Genomic DNA, 17448 nt, shown 5'->3' on the forward strand with positions numbered 1-17448 from the left:
ACCTTTAAAATGCCCAAAAAACATGTTTACAGTCTGGGACAAATTGTGGTTTTGGTCTATACGGCTAATTTTGCCCTTCGTGACGACTGTGAGGGGGTGAATTATTCAAAACTGCTCTTCAGAATCCTATGGGTGACGTCACGGACACCATAGATGTGTATACGTAGTGTATAAAGTCAGAATTGCGTATATAAAGTCAGAATTGTGTGTATAAAGCCAGAGTTGTGTGATAGTCAGATTTGAATTGTGTGATATAAAGCCAGAATTGTGTGTATAAAGTCAGAATTGTGTGTATAAAGTCAGAATTGTGTGATAGTCAGATTTGAACTGTGTGTAAAAAGTCAGAACTGTGTGTAAAAAGTCAGAATTGTGTGTATAAAGTCAGAATTGTGTGTATAAAGCCAGAGTTGTGTGATAGTCAGATTTGAATTGTGTGATATAAAGCCAGAATTGTGTGTATAAAGTCAGATTTGTGTGTATAAAGTCAGAATTGTGTGATAGTCAGATTTGAACTGTGTGTAAAAAGTCAGAACTGTGTGTAAAAAGTCAGAATTGTGTGTATAAAGTCAGAATCGTGTGTATAAAGCCAGAGTTGTGTGATAGTCAGATTTGAATTGTGTGATATAAAGCCAGAATTGTGTGTATAAAGTCAGAATTGTGTGTATAAAGTCAGAATTGTGTGATAGTCAGATTTGAACTGTGTGTAAAAAGTCAGAATTGTGTGTATAAAGTCAGAATTGTGTGTATAAAGCCAGAGTTGTGTGATAGTCAGATTTGAATTGTGTGTATAAAGTCAGAATTGCGTGTATAAAGCCAGAGTTGTGTGATAGTCAGATTTGAACTGTGTGTAAAAAGTCAGAATTGTGTGTATAAAGTCAGAATTGAATTGTGTGTATAAAGTCAGAATTGTGTGATATAAAGTCAGAATTGTGTTTATAAAGTCAGAATTGTGTTTATAAAGTCAGAATTGTGTGATATAAAGTCAGAATTGTGTGTATAAAGTCAGAATTGTGTGATAGTCAGATTTGAACTGTGTGTAAAAAGTCAGAATTGAATTGTGTGTATAAAGTCAGAATTGTGTGATAGTCAGATTTGAACTGTGTGTAAAAAGTCAGAACTGTGTGTAAAAAGTCAGAATTGTGTGTATAAAGTCAGAACTGTGTGTAAAAAGTCAGAATTGTGTGTATAAAGTCAGAATTGTGTGATATAAACTCAGAATTGTGTGATATAAAGTCAGAATTGTGTGATATAAAGTCAGAATTGTGTGTATAAAGTCAGAATTGTGTGATATAAAGTCAGAATTGTGTGTATAAAGTCAGAATTGTGTGATATAAAGTCAGAATTGTGTGATATAAAGTCAGAATTGTGTGTATAAAGTCAGAATTGTGTGATATAAAGTCAGAATTGTGTGTATAAAGTCAGAATTGTGTGATAGTCAGATTTGAATTGTGTGATATAAAGTCAGAATTGTGTGATAGTCAGATTTGAACTGTGTGTAAAAAGTCAGAATTGTGTGTATAAAGTCAGAATTGTGTGATATAAAGTCAGAATTGTGTGTATAAAGTCAGAATTGTGTGATATAAAGTCAGAATTGTGTGATATAAAGTCAGAATTGTGTGATATAAAGTCAGACTTGTGTGATATAAAGTCAGAATTGTGTGATATAAAGTCAGACTTGTGTGATATAAAGTCAGAATTGTGTGATATAAAGTCAGACTTGTGTGATATAAAGTCAGAATTGTGTGTATAAAGTCAGAATTGTGTGATATAAAGTCAGAATTGTGTGATATAAAGTCAGAATTGTGTGTATAAAGTCAGAATTGTGATATAAAGTCAGAATTGTGTGTATAAAGTCAGAATTGTGATATAAAGTCAGAATTGTGTGTATAAAGTCAGAATTGTGTGATATAAAGTCAGAATTGTGTGTATAAAGTCAGAATTGTGTGTATAAAGTCAGAATTGTGTGATATAAAGTCAGAATTGTGTGTATAAAGTCAGAATTGTGTGATATAAAGTCAGAATTGTGTGATAGTCAGATTTGAACTGTGTGTATAAAGTCAGAATTGTGTGTATAAAGTCAGAATTGTGTTTATAAAGTCAGAATTGTGTGATATAAAGTCAGAATTGTGTGATAGTCAGATTTGAACTGTGTTTATAAAGTCAGAATTGTGTGTATAAAGTCAGAATTGTGTGATATAAAGTCAGAATTGTGTGATATAAAGTCAGAATTGTGTTTATAAAGTCAGAATTGTGTGATATAAAGTCAGAATTGTGTGATATAAAGTCAGAATTGTGTGTATAAAGTCAGAATTGTGTGATATAAAGTCAGAATTGTGTTTATAAAGTCAGAATTGTGTGATATAAAGTCAGAATTGTGTTTATAAAGTCAGAATTGTGTGATATAAAGTCAGAATTGTGTGATATAAAGTCAGAATTGTGTGATATAAAGTCAGAATTGTGTTTATAAAGTCAGAATTGTGTGATATAAAGTCAGAATTGTGTTTATAAAGTCAGAATTGTGTGATATAAAGTCAGAATTGTGTTTATAAAGTCAGAATTGTGTGATATAAAGTCAGAATTGTGTGATATAAAGTCAGAATTGTGTTTATAAAGTCAGAATTGTGTGATATAAAGTCAGAATTGTGTTTATAAAGTCAGAATTGTGTGATATAAAGTCAGAATTGTGTTTATAAAGTCAGAATTGTGTGATATAAAGTCAGAATTGTGTGATATAAAGTCAGAATTGTGTGTATAAAGTCAGAATTGTGTGATATAAAGTCAGAATTGTGTTTATAAAGTCAGAATTGTGTGATATAAAGTCAGAATTGTGTTTATAAAGTCAGAATTGTGTGATATAAAGTCAGAATTGTGTTTATAAAGTCAGAATTGTGTGATATAAAGTCAGAATTGTGTGATATAAAGTCAGAATTGTGTTTATAAAGTCAGAATTGTGTGATATAAAGTCAGAATTGTGTTTATAAAGTCAGAATTGTGTGATATAAAGTCAGAATTGTGTTTATAAAGTCAGAATTGTGTGATATAAAGTCAGAATTGTGTGATATAAAGTCAGAATTGTGTTTATAAAGTCAGAATTGTGTGATATAAAGTCAGAATTGTGTTTATAAAGTCAGAATTGTGTGATATAAAGTCAGAATTGTGTGATATAAAGTCAGAATTGTGTTTATAAAGTCAGAATTGTGTGATATAAAGTCAGAATTGTGTGATATAAAGTCAGAATTGTGTTTATAAAGTCAGAATTGTGTGATATAAAGTCAGAATTGTGTGATATAAAGTCAGAATTGTGTGATATAAAGTCAGAATTGTGTGATATAAAGTCAGAATTGTGTTTATAAAGTCAGAATTGTGTGATATAAAGTCAGAATTGTGTGATATAAAGTCAGAATTGTGTTTATAAAGTCAGAATTGTGTGATATAAAGTCAGAATTGTGTGATATAAAGTCAGAATTGTGTTTATAAAGTCAGAATTGTGTGATATAAAGGCAGAATTGTGTGATATAAAGTCAGAATTGTGTTTATAAAGTCAGAATTGTGTGATATAAAGTCAGAATTGTGTTTATAAAGTCAGAATTGTGTGATATAAAGTCAGAATTGTGTTTATAAAGTCAGAATTGTGTGATATAAAGTCAGAATTGTGTGATATAAAGTCAGAATTGTGTGATATAAAGTCAGAATTGTGTGATATAAAGTCAGAATTGTGTGATATAAAGTCAGAATTGTGTTTATAAAGTCAGAATTGTGAGATATAAAGTCAGAATTGTGTGATATAAAGTCAGAATTGTGTGATATAAAGTCAGAATTGTGTGATATAAAGTCAGAATTGTGTTTATAAAGTCAGAATTGTGTGATATAAAGTCAGAATTGTGTTTATAAAGTCAGAATTGTGTTTATAAAGTCAGAATTGTGTGATATAAAGTCAGAATTGTGTTTATAAAGTCAGAATTGTGTGATATAAAGTCAGAATTGTGTTTATAAAGTCAGAATTGTGTGATATAAAGTCAGAATTGTGTTTATAAAGTCAGAATTGTGTGATATAAAGTCAGAATTGTGTTTATAAAGTCAGAATTGTGTGATATAAAGTCAGAATTGTGTTTATAAAGTCAGAATTGTGTTTATAAAGTCAGAATTGTGTGATATAAAGTCAGAATTGTGTTTATAAAGTCAGAATTGTGTGATATAAAGTCAGAATTGTGTTTATAAAGTCAGAATTGTGTTTATAAAGTCAGAATTGTGTGATATAAAGTCAGAATTGTGTTTATAAATAGCCCCTTTCTTTTTTTTCTTTTTTTTTATTGGTCTGTTGTTGTTTTCTGTTTAGTTATTCACTTTTGTATTTTGACTACATTTTGGGTGTGTATACTCTCTTTCCCCTACGAGAGTTTTGTATTTTGCTGTTTTTTGTCAATAAAAATAAAAACATGTGTATACGTAGATGCCCCATTAGTGACTGTTGCTATGGGCCGCTATACGTTAGCCGTCCGCCATTTCCGTACGGTCAGAGCGTGAACGCACTTTGTGAATTTTCAAATGTTGCCTGTGCGTCTGCAACCGTAGTTATACACAAGCATGTATGAAATTAATATCTATACAGTAGACTGCAATGGCAGCAATAGACTGTTAGGATTTAGTTTATCATTAATGGTAGATAATTCTGCATATTCTAAAATATATTGGTCACAGATCTTTACATTTTCTTAATATCATTAATGTTGACCATCAGAGAACCCGACAGACACATTGCTCAGCGTTTAATGAACGCAGGGAACTCGTTATAAACCAATTCATTGGAAAGAAATCATAAACCATCAACCAGTCAGCCATCAAAGTCAATAAATGATCAAAATAGTAATAAATTAGCTAGTAATGTGTTTAATAAACATCAATATAGCCTATTTATTCAACCCATGTTTTAAGTCATCATCATAGATATTATCTGAAAGCTTAAAGCTACACTGTGTGATATTTTCCCCCATCTAGTGGTGAACTTGTATATGACCATCCAGTGAATATTAGTTTCTGTTCCTCTCAATTCCGATTTCGTTTTAACTCCTACGGTGGCTGATTTAGTCCAAGATTAGCATGGCGACCTCGTCCACATTCGACACGGTGCCATCGAGTGTTAAAACGCCAAAGGCGAAGCTTGAATTTTTGGGTATGTCCCTCTTTGGCTAATGTACTTTCAAGATGGAGGGGCAACATGGCGACCCGCTCGAACCCTCACCCGTATGTATTTACAATGGCATATTATAAACTTACGAGAATACTTTATTACTTGAAAGAAGTAAATATACATTAATGAGCACATATATTTTAGAAAGAACCAAGTGTTTTTAGCTAAGAATAAACTAAAAAAGTTACACAGTGTAGCTTTAAACTCTCAAAAATCATCCTAAAAAAACCGTCATAAAATTATCAACATCACAGTTTTAAACCATTTTTAAGAGCAGGGAACCGTTGTAAAATGGCGGCGCGTCGACGTGCCTGGAGAGGTCGAATGGGGCATACACATCTATGACGGACACTAGTCTATGAGCTAGACGCACTATATCTGAAACGGTTTTCTGTCTTGCATTTAATCTCAGAATGATGGATGTCATTTAAAAATATGGAAATCAGTGGAAAATAAGTTAATTCAGCCTCTTATTTACATGAGGTAAACATAAAGTTGCTTGGTTTATATTTCTAATGTATATACACTATATTGACAAAAGTATTGGGACACCTCTACAAATCACTGAGTTCAGGTGTTTAGTCCCTTCATGGCCACAGGTGTATAACTCAAGCTCTAGGCCTGCAGACGCTTCTACACACATCAGAGAGAGAGAATGGGCCGCTCTCAGGAGTGTGTGTGTGTGTGTGTGTTCGCTTCTACACACATTAGTGAGAGAGAATGGGCCGCTCTCAGGAGCTCAAGCGTGGGGCCGTGATCGGTGGACACCTGTGCAATAAGTCCAAATACTATACTAAATATTCCACACTCAACTGTTAGTGGTGTTATAACAAAGTGGAAGTGATTGGGAACAACAGCAACTGAGATCACAGAGCGGGGTCAGCGCATGCTGAGGCACACAGAAGTCGCCAACTTTCTGCAGAGTCAATAGAGATCTCCAAACTCCTGTGGCCTTCAGATGAGCTCAAGATCAGTGTGTAGAGCTTCATGGAATGGGTTTCCATGGCCGAGCAGCTCATCCAAGCCTTACATCACCAAGTGCAATGCAAAGCGTGGGATGCAGTGGGGTAAAGTGTGCCGCCACTGGACTCTAGAGCAGTGGAGACGTGTTCTCTGAGTGACCAATCACGCTTCTCTGTCTGACAATCCCATGGGCGAGTCTGGGTTTGGCGGTTGCCAGGAGAACGGGACTTGGCTGACTGCATTGTGCCAAGTGTACAGTTTGGTGGAGGGGGGATTATGGTGTGGGGTTGTTTTTCAGGGGTTGGCCCCTTAGTTCCAGTGACAGGAACTCTTAATGCTTCACCAAGACATTTTGGACAATTTCATGCTCCCACTTTTGTGGGAAGAGTTTGGGGACGGCCCCTTCCTGTCCCAGCATGACTGACCAGTGCACAAAGCGTCTACATAAAGACATGAGGAGTGAGTTTGGTGTGGAGGAACTTGAGTCCTGACCTCAACACGATAGAACACCTTTGGGATGAATTAGAGCAGAGACTGAGAGCCAGGCCTTCTCGTCCAACATCAGTGCCTGACCTCACACATGCGCTTCTAGAAGAATCCCCATAAACACACTCCTAAACCTGAGGAAAGCTTCCCAGAAGAGCTGAAGCTGTTAGAGCTGCAAAGGCTGGGCCAACTACATATTAAACCCTACGGATTGAGAATAGGATGGCATTGAAGTTCATGTAAATGTAAAGGCAGGCGTCCCAAAACTCTTTTGGCAATATAGTGTGATTGTATAAAGCTAATACATATTCTAAAATTGTATTGCATATATATTGCTGCCACATTAACAGCCCATTTCAAGTGTTTACAGGCTTTTTTTCCTCTTTCTCCTTTTTGTTGGCTGAGGTGGAGCGGTGATGAACTGTCACCGTCCCACAGGTGGGACGCCTGGTGCTCTTTCTTTGATCGCCTTTTTTTCGTATCATATTTTTGAGTAATTATCATAAATTAGGTATCATTTGAAAGCTTACAAACTCAAAATTCATCCTGTGAAAACCGTTTTGAAATCGGACATTGTGTTACCATGGAAACGTTACTCTAAATTATTCTAGTGGGCTCCTCCCCTAGTGGGCGGCGTCATGTTTCATATTACAACAATTATTTTAACTACTTTATATTCAAAATCTTTTCAAATCTCGACAAAACACATATTGTCGGAAAGGTCTGAGTCTCAAGGGTCCATATTTGGTGACCGTTTTGTGATGGAAGTGATATTTGGACAGAAATTTACAGGAAAATGCATCAAAACAACAATAAATGGAATTTGAATGACACCCGGTGGCTGTTTTGTGGTACAGCGCCTAAACAACATCTCATGGGGACTTCAATTTTTGTGATATCAACTTCAAATTCGAACTTCAAACTTGGTTAGACATATGGCTTTGATTTTATAGTAATTTTAGAGTAAATTCTTTTTTGTAAAATATTTGTTTTATATGAAATAAAAATATTTAGTACAGTATTTTTCATTTACAGTAAATTTAAACTTCCATAACTCTCATACTTTCATATTTTGAGTCGCTTTAAATCAATAATCTGCAGAGTGTCTTCTTTAAAACGAGACCAAACTTTAGTCGATATTCCAAAGCATTCTTGAATTACAGCCCTTTAAGTTTGGATAGTGCATTTTCATGTGTATTCTCAAAAAGTTAAGGGGTTTTTAAATACTTGAGTTAAATACTCAAGCATTTCTGTAATAAAAGTGTGACAGTGGAAAGCAAATGACAGTGAAGCGCAACAGTTATTGTACGGTGCTCCGCAGGGGTCAAAAAGGATTAAACTCAGAGATGTGGATTTGGACGGCAATTAAATGACCATGAGACAGTACGTCATTCGGCCGGGGATTGTTATGGGGGGGTGGGAGAAAAACACGGACATTCTGGATCCGGATGGCAATAAAATCACCAACTAGCCCCTGACAATGATGAAGATACCTTATGACCCCACGGGAAACTATTACGGATAGGGCTAAAAATGACTAATCCCAAAAATGTTCCTTCTGCCTCTGTTTACTCTCATGTTGTTTTGTCCAGCGTTTGTGCACTACAGCATGCGTGTTCATCACAAAGCCGTCGTGTCTCTTCAGAAGACTGGGATTTGGGTTAGACACTGGGTTCGTTATTTTTACGATGCCTTTATGACATTTCTTTGGATCTTTTTTTTTTCGTTTTAGAAGAATGGAGGGTCAGAAATCTCTCAGGTTTCATAAAAAACATCATTTCTGTTTGGAAATCAAACAAAAATCGTATAGGTTCGAAACGACAAGAGAATGAGTAATTAATGACCGAATTTATACCTTATGAATACAGTGAGCTGAGCCTTGGATAAAACTAGCTCTATATCTGTACATATCGTCACACCACAATATACACATGTCTGTCTGGAGGCGTGTGTAGTTGAGCTGAGCGCACCTGCGTCCTGAAGGCCAGCGCCTGCTCCGGGAAGCCGGCGGCGGTGAAGTAGCTGGCCACGTCCGCTACGCTCCAGTCCAGCGGGCTCAAGCCACCGCACTCCGCCTTCACACAGCCAACGCTGACACACACACACAGACAAACACAAGCTCATCAAGACCCAATGACAGCTCTCAGACTTCAGTCGCTGTCTCTGAGATTCACTTCTGCCTGATAGAAGAGCAGCTGTCTTTCACTGAGACTGTTCTTCTCCCCACAAACAAAGCCTGGTCGTTATTCTCTCTCTCTCTCTCTCTCTCTCTCTCTCTCTCTCTCTCTCTCTCTCTCTCTCTCTCTCTCTCTCTCTCTCTCTCTCTCTCTCTCTCTCTCTCTCTCTCTCTCTCTCTCTCTCTCTCTCTCTCTCTCTCTCTCTCTCTCTCTCTCTCTCTCTCTCTCTCTCTCTCTCTCTCTCTCTCTCTCTCTCTCTCTCTCTCTCTCTCTCTCTCTCTCTCTCTCTCTCTCTCTCTCTCTCTCTCTCTCTCTCTCTCTCTCTCTCTCTCTCTCTCTCTCTCTCTCTCTCTCTCTCTCTCTCTCTCATGATACTCACATTCCTTCATTCATCCCTCGTTCTTCAGCTGCTCCTGGTGAGGCGGAGGGAGTCAGCAGACACGACGACACTCCCATCTCCAGCTTAAAGCCTGAACACACACACACACACACACACACACACACACACACACAGCTGTATGAAACCAAAATACACACTAAACAACACATTAACACACTCACACACACACACACACACACACACACACACACACACACACAGCTGTATGAAACCAAAATACACACTAAACAACACATTAACACACTCTCTCTCTCACACACACACACACACACAGCTGTATGAAACCAAAATACACACTAAACAACACATTAACACACTCTCTCTCTCACACACACACACACACACAGCTGTATGAAACCAAAATACACACTAAACGACACATTAACACACTCTCTCTCACACACACACACACACAGCTGTATGAAACCAAAATACACACTAAACAACACATTAACACACTCACACACACACACACACACACACACAGCTGTATGAAATCAAAATACACACTAAACAACACATTAACACACTCACACACACACAGCTGTATGAAACCAAAATACACACTAAACAACACATTAACACACACACACACACACACACACACACAGCTGTATGAAACCAAAATACACACTAAACAACACATTAACACACTCTCTCTCACACACACACACACAGCTGTATGAAACAAAAATACACACTAAACGACACATTAACACACTCTCTCTCACACACACACACACACAGCTGTATGAAACAAAAATACACACTAAACGACACATTAACACACTCTCTCACACACACACACACACACACACAGCTGTATGAAACCAAAATACACACTAAACAACACATTAACACACACACACAGACACACACACACAAAGCTGTATGAAACCAAAATACACACTAAACAACACATTAACACACTACACACACACACACACACACACACACACACACACACACACACACACACACACACACAGCTGTATGAAACCAAAATACACACTAAACAACACATTAACACACTCACACACACACACAGCTGTATGAAACCAAAATACACACTAAACAACACATTAACACACTCACACACACACACAGCTGTATGAAACCAAAATACACACTAAACAACACATTAACACACTCACACACACACACACACAGCTGTATGTAACCAAAATACACACTAAACAACACATTAACACACTCACACACACACACACACACACACACAGCTGTATGTAACCAAAATACACACTAAACAACACATTAACACACACACACACACAGAGCTGTATGTAACCAAAATACACACTAAACAACACATTAACACACTCGCACACACACACACAGCTGTATGTAACCAAAATACACACTAAACAACACATTAACACACTCGCACACACACACACAGCTGTATGAAACCAAAATACACACTAAACAACACATTAACACACTCACACACACACACACACAGCTGTATGTAACCAAAATACACACTAAACAACACATTAACACACACACACACACACAGCTGTATGTAACCAAAATACACACTAAACAACACATTAACACACTCGCACACACACACACACAGCTGTATGTAACCAAAATACACACTAAACAACACATTAACACACTCGCACACACACACACAGCTGTATGAAACCAAAATACACACTAAACAACACATTAACACACTCACACACACACACACACAGCTGTATGTAACCAAAATACACACTAAACAACACATTAACACACACACACACACAGAGCTGTATGTAACCAAAATACACACTAAACAACACATTAACACACTCGCACACACACACACACAGCTGTATGTAACCAAAATACACACTAAACAACACATTAACACACTCGCACACACACACACACAGCTGTATGTAACCAAAATACACACTAAACAACACATTAACACACACACACACACACAGCTGTTTGTAACCAACTTAACATTATCACTTAAAGCAGTTAATGCATCCTTGCTGAATAAAAAGTATGAATTTATTTGATAAAATCTACACTCACAATCTAAATTCACACAAAATAACTACACAAAAGACACAGAATGACATCACACACCAATATTAAAAAACAAACACAACAGAATACACACGGTTATGTCCATAAACACTCAAACATGCAGAGTGACATTAGCTGGCACAACAATATATTAACACACACACACACAAAACACACACACACGAGCTCATGAAGATATGAAGACACTCAATCAGAAAGTCTCCAACTTACAGGTTCTTATAGGCATTGGTGGTGGAGCCTTTACGGTCTCTGACATCACGATCAGCTGATCCTAAAGGAGAAAGAGGGAGAAAAATACTGAGCCACTTCCTCAGTGAGACTATACACAGATCAGGCATAACATTATGACCTTCCTAATATTGTGTTGGTCCCCCTTTTGCTGGCCCTGACCCGTCGACGCATGGACTCCACTAGACCCCTGAAGGTGTGCTGTGGTATCTGGCACCAAGATGTTAGCAGCAGATCCTTTATGTCCTGTAAGTTACGAGGTGGGGCCTCCATGGACCAGACTTGTTTGTCCAGCACATCCCACAGATGCTCGATTGGATTGAGATCTGGGGAATTTGGAGGCCAAGTCAACGCCTCAAACTCGTTGTTGTGCTCCTCAAACCATTCCTGAACCATTTTTGCTTTGTGTCAGGCGCATTATCTGCTGAAAGAGCCACAGCCACCAGGGAAAAGCGTCTCCATGAAAGGCTGGACATGGTCTTAGGTCGGTGGGACATGTCAAAGGAACATCCACATGGATGGCAGGACCCAAGGTTTCCCAGCAGAACATTGCCCAAAGCATCACTGCCTCCGCTTGCCCATGTTTCCTGCTTAGGGTTAGGGTCAACTCTGAGGACAAAATGTTCACTTGCTGCCTAATATATCCCGCCCACTAACAGCTGATGAAGAGATCATCAGTGTTACTCACTTCATAATGTTATGCCTGACCGGTGTATAAACAACAGGAAAAACTGGAAATGACAGACAGCTGAATGAAAAGATTTGAAAAGTTAATGATGGGATCTCTGTGGCTCTAATGGCAAGAGAATCGTGAAAAAAACATGATTTCCAAACAGGTTTCCAATCACTCCTGTTGGCATGTCAGGACACGCAGACACACAGTTTCTACTCTACAGGATGAAGTCCAGCTACAGATCTCACAGCTCTCTGCACATCTAACAGGGACAGGAGAACACAACTTAAAAAAAAAAAAATCAAAGGTTTAAATAAACTTTGCACTGCCCGTCATTACCTCCATGCTGAGATGTTGATCAGGCGTCTCTGTGCTTTTCTCAGTATCAGCAGCATCCTCAGGCTCAACAGACAGTGTTTGCTCTGAAAGAGAGAGAGAGAGAGAGAGAGAGAGAGAGAGAGAGAGAGAGAGAGAGAGAGAGATACAGAGAGAGAGAGAGAGAGAGAGAGAGAGAGAGAGAGAGAGAGAGAGAGAGATTCTTATGACACAAGATTTCAAACTGAGATATAGACATTTGTCACACATCTGCGGGAAGCCTGTGTCTGTATTCATTCACAGATTCATTCAGAGCTGCGCTAAAGACAAATCTCACAACACACACACAGAAACACACACTCACACACTCGCACACACTCACAGAAACACATACTCAGACTCACACAGAAACACACACTCACTCACACACACACACACACACACACACTCACTCACACACTCGCTAACACAGAAACACACCGCACACTTACACACACACACAGACTCGCTCACACACTCACTCACATAAACACATACTCAGACTCACAAAAAAAACACACACTCGCTCACACACACACACTTGCTAAAACAGAAACACACCGCACACTTACACACACACACACACACACACACACACACACACACACACACACACATGTTTGTTTTTGTGAAATGTGGGGACATTCCATAGGCGTAATGGTTTTTATACCGTACAAACTGTATATTCTATCCTCCTACACTGCCCCTAAACCTACCAATCACAGGAGACTGTGCAGTTCACTTTCTGTGTAAAAAACCTCATTCTGTGTGATTTTGAAAAGTGAGGACATGGGGAACGTCCTCATATTTCACCCTCTTTTTGTAATACCCATGTCATTATACACATTTGTGTCCTGATATTTCACAAAAATATGCCCACACACAGAAACACACTGCACACTTACACACACACACACACACATACACACACACATACAAATTCACACACAGACTCGCTCACTCACACAGAAACACACTGCACACTTACACACACACACACACACATACACACACACATACAAATTCACACACAGACTCGCTCACTCACACAGAAACACACACTGCACACTTAGACACACACTCACACAAACACAAATTCACACACGCACAGACTCACGTACGTACACACATACATGCACACGCACCCACAAACTCACTCACACAAACACACACACACAATGACACACACACACACACACACACACACACACACACACACACACACACACACACACACAATGACACTCACACACACACACAATGACACTCACTCACACACACACAATGACACTCACACACACAATGACACTCACACACACACACACACACACACACACACACACACAATGACACTCTCACACACACACACACACACACACACACACACACACACACAATGACACTCTCACACACACACACACACACACACAATGACACTCACACACACAATGACACTCACACACACACAATGACACTCACTCACACACACACACACACACACACACACACACACACACACACACACACAATGACACTCACACACACAATGACACTCACACACACACAATGACACTCACTCACACACAATGACACTCACTCACACACACACACACACACACACACACACACACACACACACACACACACACACACACACACACAATGACACTCTCACACACACACACACACACACACACACAATGACACTCACTCACACACACACACACACACACACAATGACACTCACTCACACACACACACACACACACACACACACACAATGACACTCTCACACACACACACACACACACAATGACACTCTCACTCTCACACACACACACACACACACACACACACAATGACACTCAATGACACTCACTCACTCTCACATACACACACACACACACACACACACACACACAAGAAGAGTTTGCACTGAATCCCAGCTCTTGGCAGAGCACAGTTTGGGAAGTTGGTGTTGGAAGCTGTGGGACAGTTATTTGTTTATTTTACTTGGCTACCGCATAAAGCAGCAAATGAAAATATTCCACAGAAAAGCCAAAACACAACTTAAAACCTCCAATGCATACACAAATACCTTCCACACACACTCCCTGAGCATCTCACCCAGGGCACACCTTCACTTCAGCTGCAAAGCCTTCTGGGTAAAGCACTTCGCTCTGATTACACTGACGGCAAGAGTTAGGCTTTCCCAAAAACTGGCATCTGAGATCGGAGTGTGTCTCTGGGCATCCCGCTGGCATTACTGAGGCAGCAGATGACCGGACACACACACACACACACTCATCTGTGTTCATTACCTGCAGACTGACAGTGTGGACTGATGCGACCGAGAGTCCACTGATCCAGAAGGGCTGAACTTATTCAAAGCCAGTTTATGGTTTATGATTCACCTTCTGTAAGGTCTGTATGAGGTCAGCACTTTATTCTGAGTCAATAAATCCCACTTCCTGTCAATCTGATCTAACTTCCTGTGGGGTGTGGCCAATTTAATTGAATGAGAATCAGTTTGTTGAAGCCAAACTAAGGGAGATTGTGCTCCGAAAACTCATCCGAACTGATGTAGTGTCTAAGAAATGGAGTGTGATTTACAGAACACGCTGAGACTATCAGTTTTCATCAATATTCAGGTCTTGTTTACCCAAACCCTCGACAGAAGCAGAATGGCTTATTGAAGATGTTTGTGTTCAGAGAATATATCTCGCATTAGTTTATTTTTCTAACAAGCCATGTTAAAACATATCTTACACAATTGATCCTACTTTAGGCATGCTTGGACAAAAAGAAAAGGTACCTTGAGTTCCGCCCGCGTCCTCGTCCTGCTGTAAAGAGCACTGGTTTGATTGGTTGGATTGGTCAGATTGGTTGGATTGGTCAGATTGGTTGGATTGGTTGGCCTGGTTTGATTGGTCAGATTGGTTGGATTGGTTGGATTGGTCGGATGGGTTGGATTGGTTGGATTGGTCGGATGGGTTGGATTGGTTGGCCTGGTTGGGCGGCTCGAGCGGGTTCCCCTCAGACGTCTGTGGTGGGTCGGTGACCGCCGTGTCCGGTGACGTCGGGTCCGGGCCGGTTTTGACACCTGTAGGATCTCCTTCAGTGGCGGTGCTGGGCCCGTCCTCGGCTGAGGCCGCTGTGTTTTCCTCTGTGGCGTTCTCCTCGCCCTCTACCTCCATCCGTTCTTCCTCCTTCACCTCTTCCTGACGAGCAAACAGACACACACTTTCCGTGACTTTATTCTAGAGTGATAAGGGGAACAAAACTATTCGCGCTCGAAATGACACCGAAATGGGAAAAAGGCCAAATAAGCAGTGTTACGATGTGCACCCCTTAAACCAAGCGGCTGTGTGTGTGTGTGTGTGTGTGTGTGTGTGAGTGAGCATGTAAGTGTGTTTGTGTGTGTGTGTGTGTGTGTGTGTGTGTGTGTGTGTGTGTGTGTGTGTGTGTGTGTGTGTGTGTGTGTGTGTGAGCATGTGTGTAAGTATGAGTGTGTGTGAGTGAGCATGTGTGTAAGTAGGCTATGAGTGTGAGTGAGTGTGTGTGTAAGTATGTGTGTGTGTGTGTGTGTGTGTGTGTGTGTGTGCGTGTGTGTGTGTTTGTGAGCATGTGGGTAAGAAGGCTATGAGTGTGTGTGAGTGAGCATGTGTGTAAGTATGAGTGTGTGTGTAAGTATGTGTGTAAGAAGGCTATGAGTAGTGAACATGTAAGTGTGTGTGTATGTGTGTGTGTGTGTGTGCGTATGTGTGTGTGTGTGTGTGTGTGTGAGTGAGCATGTGTGTAAGTAGGCTATGAGTGTGTGTGAGTGAGTGTGTGTAAGTATGAGTGTGAGTGAGTGTGTGTGTGTGTGTGTGTGTGTGTGTGTGTGTGTGTGTGTGTGTGTGTGTGTGTGTGTGTGTGTGTGTGTGTAAGTATGGGTGTGTGAGTGAACTTGTGTGTAAGTAGGCTATGAGTGTGTGTGAATGTATGTGTAAGTATGAGTGTGTGTGTAAGTATGTGTGTAAGAAGGCTATGAGTAGTGAGCATGTAAGTATGAGTGTGTGTGTGTGTGTGTGTGTGTGTGTGTGTGTGTGTGTGTGTGTGTGTGTGTGTGTGTGTGTGTGTGTGTGTGTGAGTGAGCATGTGTGTAAGTAGGCTATGAGTGTGTGTGTGTGTGTGTGTGTGTGTGTGTGAGTGAGTGTGTGTAAGTATGAGTGTGAGTGAGTGAGTGTGTGTGAGTGAGCATGTGTGTGTGAGTGAGCATGTGTGTAAGTAGGCTATGAGTGTGAGTGAGTGAGTGTGTGTAAGTATGAGTGTGAGTGAGTGAGTGAGTGAGTGTGTGTGAGTGAGCATGTGTGTGTGAGTGAGCATGTGTGTAAGTAGGCTATGAGTGTGCGTGAGTGAGCTTGTGTAAGTATGAGTGTGTGAGTGAGCATGTGTGTAAGTATGAGTGTGTGTGAGTGAGCATGTGTGTAAGTATGAGTGTGAGTGAATGTGTGTAAGTATGAGTGAGCGTGTGTAAGTATGAGTGTGTGTGTGTGTGTGTGTGTGTGTGAGTGAGCGTGTGTAAGTATGAGTGTGTGTGTGTGTGTGTGAGTGAGTGTGTGTAAGTATGTGTGTGTGTGTGTGTGTGTGTGTGTGTGTGTGTGTGTGTAAGTATGAGTGTGTGTGAGTGAGCGTGTGTAAGTATGAGTGTGTGTGTGTGTGTGTGTGTGTGTGTGTGTGTGTGTGTGTAAGTATGAGTGTGTGTGTGAGTGAGCGTGTGTAAGTATGAGTGTGTGTGAGTGAGCGTGTGTAAGTGAGCGTGTGTAAGTATGAGTGTGTGTGTGTGAGCGTGTGTAAGTATGAGTGTGTGTGTGTGTGTGTGCAAGTATGAGTGTGAGTGAGTGAGTGAGTGTGTGTGTGT

At 39.9% G+C, this 17448-nt stretch overlaps 1 protein-coding gene across 1 annotated transcript in view; it reads right to left on the minus strand.

The window, feature by feature from the left end:
• The window catches only part of samd1b (sterile alpha motif domain containing 1b), a 30144-nt gene that overhangs the window by 3843 nt on the left and 8853 nt on the right, over positions 1 to 17448 (minus strand). Inside the window, exons 2-6 of the mRNA XM_079811688.1 lie at positions 15361 to 15766; positions 12531 to 12613; positions 11501 to 11561; positions 9194 to 9284; positions 8608 to 8728 (exon numbers count right to left, since the gene is read on the minus strand). Of these exons, the coding sequence (XP_079667814.1) occupies positions 8608 to 8728; positions 9194 to 9284; positions 11501 to 11561; positions 12531 to 12613; positions 15361 to 15766 (762 nt within the window). The remainder of the gene's footprint in view (positions 1 to 8607; positions 8729 to 9193; positions 9285 to 11500; positions 11562 to 12530; positions 12614 to 15360; positions 15767 to 17448) is intronic.

The sequence above is a fragment of the Gobio gobio genome (genome assembly GCF_949357685.1).
Source record: "Gobio gobio genome assembly, chromosome: 3".
Classification (NCBI taxonomy): domain Eukaryota; kingdom Metazoa; phylum Chordata; class Actinopteri; order Cypriniformes; family Gobionidae; genus Gobio; species Gobio gobio.